The sequence below is a fragment of the Amblyomma mixtum genome, chromosome 5 (assembly GCF_055824585.1).
Source record: "Amblyomma mixtum isolate Tamu chromosome 5, ASM5582458v1, whole genome shotgun sequence".
Taxonomy (NCBI): Eukaryota; Metazoa; Arthropoda; class Arachnida; order Ixodida; family Ixodidae; genus Amblyomma; species Amblyomma mixtum.
This window is the reverse complement of record NC_143016.1, coordinates 189,526,902-189,538,425: the sequence shown is the minus strand read 5'-3', so window position 1 is coordinate 189,538,425 and position 11,524 is coordinate 189,526,902. Positions and strand designations below refer to the sequence as shown.

The 11,524-nt window shown below is 44.1% G+C and overlaps 1 protein-coding gene across 5 annotated transcripts in view; it reads right to left on the bottom strand.

Moving 5' to 3' along the window:
• LOC149345196 (inositol hexakisphosphate kinase 3-like) overlaps positions 1–11,524 on the bottom strand; it is a 45,294-nt gene that overhangs the window by 6,172 nt on the left and 27,598 nt on the right. For all 5 annotated transcript variants that reach the window (XM_089546496.1, XM_089546498.1, XM_089546497.1 and 2 more), the window contains 3 exons: positions 4,921–5,231; positions 3,628–3,698; positions 659–834 (listed from right to left, as the gene is read on the bottom strand). In XM_089546496.1, the coding sequence (XP_089402622.1) occupies positions 659–834; positions 3,628–3,698; positions 4,921–5,225 (552 nt within the window). In that variant the 5' untranslated portion in view covers positions 5,226–5,231. The remainder of the gene's footprint in view (positions 1–658; positions 835–3,627; positions 3,699–4,920; positions 5,232–11,524) is intronic.

Sequence of the window (11,524 nt, the reverse complement as noted above, 5' to 3'; positions counted from 1 at the left end):
GGGGAAGCGTGCTGACGTTCACGTGAGCTTCTCCACTCTTTGTCGGCGGGCGCCTCGTGGTCCGAACATGCTCCCGCCACCTCGTCCTGTCCGCCCTCGGAGTTTCCCCTTGCCCTAACGTGGGCGAACATTCACTCGTAACCATGCTGGTGAGTCGGACGTCCTCGATTCCTTAGCGTATTTTGTTGCTAGCTGGCGTTATTGTTGTTGTAGCAATAAATGCCATGTTTGTGTCAGCCAGTGTGTCGTTCCTTTGTTCCCTCAGAGCAAGGCCCTCCGTGGTCGGTGTTCGCTCGGTAGCGTAAGCGACCACGAGGTGGGGTCCGCGCGGTTTTGAACTGTGTCAGCCGCGGTTTATCGGGGAGAACATAATTATATCTCCCCAATTATTAAAACCCCACAACCTCTTCTCAGTACTGCAAATCCAGCTAATCAGCACTGTCTCCGCTGGTTACAAAGCTCTCTAATAAATACTGCAAGTATGCCCAAGTGCATCTTCTTGCGGGATTAGCTGTCTACTCGGGCGGCAATTAGCAATATGCTGCACCAGAAGGGATTAGAACACACACCAAGACACGACCAGCAGCACAGAGCAAATAGTGCATGTAAGGCGAAGAGAGCATGTAGAGCGGACATGTGCAAGCACGTGGTAACGCACCTGCATACCGCAGATGCGGATGCCCAGGGAAGCTGAAGTGCTGGCAGCACACTTGGCCATCTGGCGGTGGCGCTTTTCTTCCGAAGCATCGTCCCCGTGCTGCCGCGTACCCATCTTGAGGTCCAGAATGCACGGCCGGCGAAAGTGCGACACCACATTTTCCAGCAGCAGCAAGTCTGTGCCGCATATGGCCGCACCCGCTAAGGATCACTCACACATGCAACAGGAGGGATATCTGACGTCCCACAAACATGCAAGATGCTGCAAGTGGCAGGGATTAAGCGCAGCTAAATGAACTCTCCTTTTAGAAACTTCCACGACCCAGTGCCAGCAGCTTGGTTGTCTCCAACTTGAACCAAGCAGGGAGGGCAGAGCAAATGAGATAAATACTAGACTTAAAAAGGTTACGGTGCAGCGCTGGACTTGGTGCCGTTTATGTTGCAGCTCAGGTTGCTGCAGTTTATTCATTTATTTAGAAATACTGCTGTCTTGGAGGAGAGACATAGCAGGAGTGGGTACATACATTAGTAGAAACAAATAACATGGGTAGTATAGAAATAGATAAGGTAGTATTAAAAACAGATCAACAGGTTGAATTGTCAGGCAACTGAACAACGAACTCTTCAATTGGCAATAAGCGAAGTGAGCCGTCCAATCCATTCCAAATTTCAGCAGTTAGAAGGAAAAAAGAAAATTTAAATCAATCCATATGTGGTTTGAAAGGAACAATGTTTAATGGGTGGTTCCATCGGGTTGCAGTTCTGTCTGTTTCGTGACCCGTCTTGTTCCATTTTGCCAGCAGTGCCTTGCCTCACCGTTAATTGAACTTCTCCAGTAACGAGATTACTATGCTTGGTGGGAAGACAGCGCAAAAACGACAACCACAGGGGAGGACAAGACACATTTATACAAACAGCCAGTCACATCCCATGTCACACTTTGCAGCGCCAGCTATCTTAGACTAACAGATAAGAAAGGTTTATTCACCTCTTCAGCTGTAATAAATCAGTAAATAATAAAATAAATCAGTTGATAGTAGCGTTCTTTTGTGTATTGTCCTCCCCTGTGGTTGTCGTTTTTTTGTGCAGTCTTCCTACCAAGTGTGCAGTCTTCCTACCAAAGGCCTCTCCCATGTCCCTCCAATTAACCCCTCCCTTCGCCAGTTGTGGCCACTGTATCCCCGCAAACTTCTCAACCTCATCCGCCCACCTAACTTTCTGCCGCCCCCTGCTACGCTTAATCCACTCCTTAAGAACCAGCAGTAACCGCAGTCCACGAGAACTGTTGTCAACAAGGCATATGTCACTGTGCCATAAGAGCTTTGGGTGTGGAAACTCAAATAGGTGCTACGGTATAATAAAACTGTCTAATTACTGCCTGCTGGATCAGGCTATTTTTCAGTCATCACTTTCATCGGCGTGCCACAGCTATCATGCTCACTGATCCTGGTTTCTAGTATTAGGACGCACATAAAAACAGGCACAGATTAAAAAATTATCAGTAAAAATTTTCTACACTGTTTACAACAAAACTGCTAAGGAATCGATGACCTCGGACACTAAGTCTTCGGTTGTGCCGGAAAAATGATCCCTGAAATTGAAATTCCAATTTTACTCCAATTGAAATGAAATTGGAGTACGCAGCAGTTGTATGGGATCCTCATACTAAAAAGAATATAATGAATTTGGAGCGTGTTCAAAGGAAGGCTATCAGATTTAACTATAGTAAATATAAAAGAGAGGATTCCCCGTCCTTAATAATGCTTGCAAACAAAATCAGTACGCTGGAAAACAGGCGGAAGGTAAGTCGTCTCCAATTTTTACATAACATTATAAATAGAAAAAGCGCACTTCAGCGGCCTCATTGCGTAAAACCTCTAAGTTCACGCCAGACAAGACACAGACATAACCTTTCACTTACGCCAATACTTTCTAAAACAAAATCCCATATGAATAGTTTCTTTCCGCGTACTATACACGAATGAAATTCTATACCTGTCGAGGTATTGCAGTCACAAAACTTTGCAGAAGAGCTGGAAAAACATCTTTCTTCCATAAACTAACTGAAACAAAACCAGTGTTCGCAATCTGCTATGTTTCCTAACTTCTTCACTCTGTGATGCCTTTTTTTTTTCTCCCCAAAAACAGTTCTGTTGTTTTGAGTAAAAATTGCCTGCTTGTTTGTTATTTCACATGTGCCACTCCATGTTTTGTTAGTTATTGTGCTGGTGCCAGAATGTATTCATTGAATAACACTGCTAAACCCAGCATTATTTTTCGTTAGTGTTTATTGTTGTTTTGCATTGCCACACTTTTTACTGTATTGCCCCTCCTGTTAGGGCCAGTTTATTGGCCTGCAGTATCAATAAATAAATAAATAAATAAATAAAATAAATAAAATTCAGTTTTCGGTTGCTTTACGGGAACTGGGTGCTACCAACTGCTTTCTTTCTTTGCAGAAACTCCTACCCACCCCCTTATAGCCATACAAGAGCCTCCATAAGGCGAAGGTCCACGTGCGGGCCTTTCTCTAAGCTAGCAAGGTAGGCTGACTGTGATTTCATTGAGTCTGATTTTTGTTTTTTCACCGACATTACAAGAAGCGAAAAAGTGCCACAGATTCTGGCACTCTTTCACTTCTTCTGCTTATTTTCCTGAATTTTTCTCCAGTTTTAGTGAACTGCGCTTGACAGTCAATCTTTATGAATAGGAGCCCGACTGCCAGAGAATCAGAATTTGTTTGCAAAATTAGAAAATCTACAAGACTAGGCTGTGTAAATTCAGGTCTCAGTTATATATTGGTGAATGCTAACGTGGCTCAGGAGACATGCAAATGTGGGCATTCCACACCAAATCACCCACAGTGCACAAGCGTAAGGGACACGAGTTGCACAATGACACCCAACGAAAGATGTCCCAGAGCTGCAATGCAGGTGAGCCAGCTGCACAGGCAAACCGAGCAAAGGATACACTGGCTACCACTCCAGGACGCAGGCTCACGCAGTAGCACACGCTCCTCGTTGCAGTTGCAGATCTGCACCCTGGAAGACAGAGGTGCACAGCATCCCTTCAACACAGCTCAGCCTTTTGGGTCTAGTGTCAGAGAACTTTACTAGTTAGCACACTAATGGCCTCACACATTGGTGATCCCAGATTAAATTTTTCCAACTACAAAGGTTCAAGAAAGCATGCAACCGTGAATGGCTAATTCATCTCTCGTCTGAAATCTACCTCAGCTCAGGGAAGTCTCCTATACAAATTGTACAGAGAACATATTTTCACAGTGCAGTGTAGAAACCCTCAGGGTGGAAGTACTCCGATGCAGATGACGACCATTACTGAAAACTTCATGGCAGAAACTACACTGTCTGTGTTAGAGAGTGCCCCAAATGAATACTCAGCTACTGGGTAGCACCAATGCCAGTGGGAATTTCTGCCTTGTGAAGGCATTTCCAGAATTTGCCATGCCAGGCTAGCTTAAAACAATGCTGTAGGTCCCACAGTTGGCAGACACTGCTGATGTCGGTGGTAGCTGGAGGTCAGACATGGTGCACAGCATGAGACCATCGAGCACCACAAAGTGTGAACCTTCAGACAGCTGAAATGCGCACAGTGCACAGCAGCTCTGAAAACTAATGTATGATTACACTCCAAAGCAGCACTGCAGGCTATGGGGAACGCTGCAGCAGAGAGCCTATCCCTGGACCTGGCAAAGACATAACTGGCACAATTGCAAACTAAGTGGATGCAATCAGTCTCATCATCATCATCAGCCTGACTACTCCCACTGCAGGGCAAAGGCCTCTCCCATGTATCTCCAATTAACCCTGTGCTTTGCCAGTTGCAGCCACTGTATTCCTGTAAACTTCTTAATCTCATCCGCCCACCTAACTTTCTCGCGCCCCCTGCTACTCTTGCCTTCTCTTGGAATCCACTCCGCTACCCTTAAGGACCAGCCGTTATCTTGCCTTCGCATTACATGCCTTATCCCAAGCCCATTTCTTCCTCTGGATTTCAATTAGGATGTCATTAACCCACGTTTGTTCCCTCACCCACTCCGCCCGCTTCCAATTTCTTCACGTTACGCCTATCATCTTTCTTTCCACAGCTGGCTGCATTGTCCAGCCTCCAACTAACGCAGTCCAACTGGTTCCAAGTGTGTTTTCGCTAGTTCCAAGTGATCTTTCCTTTTATTTGAAACTTCCACCCAACTGGGCTGGACTCAACTCAGTCTCCCTGCCGAGTGGCTGGGCAAGCACCCACCGGAGCTGGGAGTCTCCCCCTCCGCTGCCGCACCAGGGCGCCTCCTCCTCCTCCTCCTCCTCCTCGCTGGTGTGGCCGTGGTGGTGCACCTGGATGACCCCCTTGTAGGCGGGCGTGAAGGGGCGCATCTCCCTGGGCACGTGCAGGTAGAAGTGCAGCTCCCGGGGGATGAGCGGCTTGCACAGGGTGCTGGGGTCCAGCAGCAGCATGCGGCTGTGGCCCCCCACCTGGTGGGCAAAGGGCAGCAGCACCGCTTCCGTGTCCTCACGGCCGCCACCACCACCACTGGCCATGCGCACCACCATCACTCCCTGCACACACAGAGGACAGGGGAGGTTTACAAAGCCTGCAGATCAGTAACATACAAACATCGTTTCACTCAAGAAAACTGCACGTGTAGGCATTTCCAGCTCTCGCGTAGGAAGCTTTCCCCAAGGAACTTGAAACACAGAGGAAAGTGCCTAGTCCCAAGCTGCCACATGAATGAGGAGACCAAAGATGACTTTAGACTACTTCAGTCACTCAATGCCAGCATTCTCATCATAATCACTGCAATGGAGACTACAACAGTCTCGCAATGTGCACAATGTGAATACAAACAGGGAAGTTTAAAAAATTAGGAATCGCATAAACGTCCTTTTCTTTTTACCTCGTTTCTACCAATACTATCACAAAAGTAGATAAAAGATGTCTGCGCACTCCGTCATGAAGCAAAGCAGTGGCAAATGAAGGCTCAGAGAGTGCCAAACTAACATGTGGAACACACGACTCAGTCCAATGGCAATGCCCCACCGGGCAGACTAAAGGAGATACCGGCAGTGCTAGTATGAAAGGAGACACATAATCCGCATCACTCCAAAAGTGTCAGCGAAGAGCACAGTTTTTCCCCATTTTCTAAATAGTTTTCTTATGGACTCATAATGTCTACCAGAAATTTCAATTGAAATGTAACCTGACAGTTCCCTTTCTTATTTGAGATTTTTCATACAAAAGTTAGCACAAAACACAAGACACTCACAAGAAAGGTGGACAGGAAAACGCGCTACTGACAACTGATCCTTTATTGGAAAGAAACACGTAATATATAGGCACACCGTCACACCACCTATCAGCTGCAGCAAACGTCAGAATGATGTAAAGGGTCATAAAAGCGATAAAAGACACAAAGACTGAAAGCACGACGTAGCTAAAAACGATAAAAAGTGGCGAACGAACATTAAAAGCATGACACGTGGTGTATAGGGCCAAAGAAACATGACTGAATGGAATCCAACAGGATGATAACAAACGATATTGTATAAAAACCTAAGAAATGCAGTAAAAAAAAAACCACGTGAAGCAAGTAAATTTGCCTGATAAAAAAGGCCTGTGCGCTGAACACTTCAGATTACATTGAGGGCAAAAAACCTGAATGAAATTCAACGCCTGAATGAAAGGTTGAGGGAGCATGAACGTTCGATGAGGACAGGAACAGGTTCGAATCTGCCTCTTCATTGCAAGGACTGTGAACTAAACTCTTGCCGGCCCATTCTTGAAAAAACCGTTGTTTTAGGTAGAGGCCATGATCGAGCATCCCGTGAATTAAAAGAAGCTTTTTTTATCAGAAAAAAGGGCGCAAATGCTGTTAGCAATGCATCTATCTTTTTGTACAAAACTGAAGAATGCTTTTTAGAAAGGTTTTCCTGAGTACGAGCATGTGTACTGGTGTTTTTTGCCCTCAATGTAATCTGAAGTGTTCAGCGCACAGGCCTTTTTTATCAGGCAAATTTACTTGCTTCACGTGGTTTTTTTTTTTACTGCGTTTCTTAGGTTTTTATACAATATCGTTTGTTATCATCCTGTTGGATTCCATTCAGTCATGTTTCTTTGGCCCTATACACCACGTGTCATGCTTTTAATGTTCGTTCGCCACTTTTTATCGTTTTTAGCTACGTCGTGTTTTCAGTCTTTGTGTCTTTTATCGCTTTTGTGACCCTTTACATCATTCTGACGTTTGCTGCAGCTGATAGGTGGTGTGACGGTGTGCCTATATATTACGTGTTTCTTTCCAATAAAGGATCAGTTGTCAGTAGAGCGTTGTACTGTCCACCTTTCTTGTGTTTTGCGCTAACTTTTGTACGAAGAATAATGCACCGACTAGCCCAGCAACAAGTGTTACTTGAGTACCTTGTTGGAGATACCTGTACCCGAGTGCAACCTGCTTCCTCAAACCTGTGACACGAGCCATCTGTGCACCTTGCAACTGCCCTCCCCCTCTGCTTTCTTTCGTGCAAGACATAAGTGCTTACGTGCTGGATGCACGTAAGCACTTTCCCCTTGGACGTGGGTTGGTGTGCACTCCTTGGCCCAACAAGCCGTTACTGGTAACATGGTAATGCTGTGCAATCAAAGCACACCGAATTCAGCAATCTGTGCATGTGAGCGAAAGCGCATGCCAAACTACATCTGTAAACGTCCCCGCATGGGAACAGGTGCCCCAACCTGATGATATACGAGGAGTGCTCTCAGTTAGGTCAGGCTGTCAAAATTTATTTTATCAGCTCATTCCAAGAGCACAGAGTCTCACGGTATAAATGACCAATTTCTAGAAGCACAGTTAAAAGTTTTTCAGATTGTTTCAGATGGCCAAAAGAGCAATGTTGACAAAACGGGCAAAATTTTCAAGTGCGAAACTATGAGTCATAAACTAGTTTATCTTCCAAGAGAAAAAATTTTGAGAAAAATCTGCAAAAGTGTATTGTTTACATTGCATGAAAAGTGATTATAATTCTTCAGTGTGCAAGAGTAGTGTGCAAAATTCCTGACTGGAAACTTCAAGATGGAAGATCCAGCAAGGTAGAGGAGGCCTTTAACAGTTCCCAACTCCAAAAGTTCTCAGCTATGGCCAGCCATGACGTCATTTTTCCACATTAGCAAATTTTTCAGGTAGCGGTACCGACATAATACAAAAATTCAAAAGCCTTTTCAGTTTTTTAACCATAAGCAGCTGGCTATGCAAAGGCGCTTTCACTTAAGTGGGTGCAAAGATATCTGAACACCCATTAAAAGCAAAAACAAGTTGGCATATCCAAGCCAACTCTGAAGCATTTTCAATGAGACTGTGGCGATTTTTGTGAACTCAGATCGACTGCCAGCAAAATATGCCTGAATCAGCATAGCCCTGGAACAAATCAGCAGTCCATGCAATCGAAGCACTTGAGGCATGCAAAACCAAAGAAATTCAGGAAATAAAGCCTGCTTTAACTTGTTACGGCCACAGTATATTTTAGATCAGGAAGAAGCGGCAGTGATGGACGAATATATCTTTCCCCACCCAGCAGTGGTTAATGCAAATCACCTCCGAGCTTGTTGAAAGATGTGGAAAGGGGAGTCTCATTGGGAAAGACAATGCACCTGCTCACAAGGTGGTCAAGAGAGTGGATTTATTGGCAGAGTTGGAGTTTTTGTGGCTGGACTGCGCACTTAGCTCACCAGATCTTGCACTGACCGACTACTTTCTCACTCCAAACCTGAAAGATACTGCGAAAGGATGGAAGTTTTGAGGCAATTTGAAGGTGGTAGCAGCAGCGGAGCAGTTCTGCAGTGACTAGAATGCAGAAAATCTTTCGGAAGAGTTAAAGAAGGTACAGACACATGGTGTGCCAAGTGTGTGGTCTTTTGTAAAGAATATGTTAAGTGAATGAAAAGTTTCACGGCTCCAGCTAATTTCCTCATGGTAAGGCTACAGCCAAATATTAACAAGTGTCACCCATTGGTACCATCAGATCAGTGCCTTGTTGAGACTTTTTTTTTCCTTTGCTGACCTCCACAATGTAACAGAGTGTACCTATGAAGAAAGGGTTAAATGCTCATAGATATGACTACACTTCTTTCTCACATGCCAACTTTTCTATGAAGGACTATGTTTTAAAGTTGAAATGCTGCAATATGTTACTGCTTACCTGTTCAAGTTAATAGTGCAAACATAGATAGAGAGGACTTTATTGAAGCTAAAATCAGGGGTGTAGGTATGTTGTTCTGCTAAACAGACAAGACCCAACTGGTCGACATAAATGACCCCAACCATTTGCGAGACAGGAGCTGTTGTCGCCATACAAGTTACGAAAAATAAACCACTGAACCATCTGTGCAGTCACACACGTTAAATACACGCAAGGCATCTGCTGTAAATGTTACTGTAAATGTTAAGCAATGCATATTTACACAATGATGTACTTTCATTCTTTTTATCGTCCAGCTGGTGTTAACTTCCGCTTTAGTTCAGTTCCTGGATTGCATCATGTTAGTTATGATAATTTTTAGAGCAGACATAGCTAAATGCTGAACATGCACACTTCTGCATTCGAAATAACTGCCCGTAGTATGTGTCAAAGAGACACCTTCACCTACTATGTAATGTAGACTTTCACGCGCAAACCATAAAAGAATAGGTCCTTGCAGGCTTCAACTACAATGCATGTCACCATCGCAGAAACCTTTCTCTGCAGATTTAGTGCCAATTTATGGAGCAACCAACAAAAGCTTTGGCCTTGGATATCAGCATGACATTTTTTCCAAACAGCATGTTCTAGAAGTGTTTTACTTTTCCCATCCTGAAATAATTCAGGTGCATCACTAGACCAGGCACCTCCTTTACAATGCATTTCATAGCGAGAAAACGAAGGCCAGGCTGGAACGTACTTTCACAGATTGGTATTCCTACCAAGTCCATTAGATTGATGCATCTTGCATATGAGGTGCAATATTGTGTTGCAGGTTGATTCTTAGCAACAGCAGCCACAATTTCCAAGGCAGCAAAGTCAGCTGTCAATTCCCACTGTGCTTAGCTGCTACACGAGAGGTTGGGTCAAGTCATGAGGCGCAAACTGCCGGCGAAGCATCTGCCTTGTCTGGATATGTTGCAGTACTCATTAAAAATATGGTGCCAAAATAAGTGAGGTTTTCTGTCGTCATAACCTCTACAGTATAATTAGGTGCGGGTGTTTTGCACCCAACATGCTGTCTGAAATGCAAAGCTATTAGCTTAAAAACAATTCAGCTGTAAGCAGCCACGAAACAAAGGGATAGACTGCATTTACTAGTGAAGAATTATACTCCTTTGTTAAAAGCGCCACATACAGGGTGATTCGAAAGTCCCAGAAAAAGTAAAAATTCAATCATTTGAAAAGTAGATAGAGGCAGTCAATCGCGTGATGCAGTTTTTCACAGGAACGTAAAGAGAGGTGAGAAAAATTTTTTTTAATAACGCAAAATTACATTAGCAGAATAGTTACATTTTCAACCAAAAGATGACGCTGCCCAGTATCGTGGGAAGTTAATGCTAGACTTCTCTGAGCGGCACAACCTAGTTGTTGTCAACAGAGAAACTAAATTTGAGGGACAAATAACGTGGGAATTCCATAACAGGCAGACAACCATTGACTACTGTCTAATGTCACAGGGCATCTATAGCATGCTCGCAATAATGGAGATAGACGTAGAGGGGAAGTACAGCCTAGGAACTGATCATAAATGTATTAGTCTACAGTTGGGGGCCTTGATCAAAAGAGAAATGCAGCAAAGTCAGAAAGACAACGCAAAATTAAACGACAAACAAATAGCTCTAACATCAGCCAACATAGAGGAAGTAATCGAGAAACGCCTCATGGAAAAGTGGGATTATAATCAGAAGTACTCATCGGTACAAAAATGAAACAAGTGAAAGGAGTAAACAGCTGGAGAGGAAAGAAGAAGCCACGAAGCTGGTGGAATAAGGAAATTAAGGAGGCCATCGAATAACGACGGGCGGCTTCAAGGGAACACAGAGAAGCAAAGAGGGCGCAGTTATCTGAAGAGGAAATAGACGAAAAATGGGAATCTTATCGACAAAAGAAACAGCAAGTTCAGGTCCTCATCCAGGCTAAAATAAAGCAGTCCTCTAAAGCAGTCCGCTGGCTGAAGTTCACGAGGCAAATAAACGGGGGCCGAGAAAATTCTGGAACCATATTAGCTGGCTGGCTAAAACGAATCAAAGAAAGCAGGAATAGATTAAAGATGCTGAAGGAAAATGTTTAAGAGAGAGACGACGCTGTGAACTACATTATGTCTATTATAGCTGCATCATTTAGGAACGACAATAGGGTAATCTCCCCAAATGACGAAGCAACACAGGACAGCACAATAGAGAACAGTTTAGAACTGACTAGTCTTACATGGAAAAAGGCGGAAGCAAATATTCCTAGATCCACATACACAGGAATAGACGAAATTTCAGTTAAGCTGATTAATGAACTTGGCCCAAGAAGCAAGGAAACGCTGATAAGAGCATTGGAGAGAGTCATAAGAAATAAGCTAATTTCGCACAGCTGGAGACAGAGTAAAATGAACTTGATTTATAAAGGAAAGGAGATAAGATGAACATAAAATCCTTCCGACTGGTTACGATAACATCTCTTATATACAGGCTGGCAATGCAGGCGGTGAAACTAAAAATGCAGTCATGGGTAGAAAGTATTAGGATACTCAGAGAACTTCAGAACGGGTTCAGAAGGGGTAGGCGCTTTGATGATAGCCTGTTCGTGCTTACCCAATGCATAGAAATAGCTAAGGCTGAAAACAGACCTCT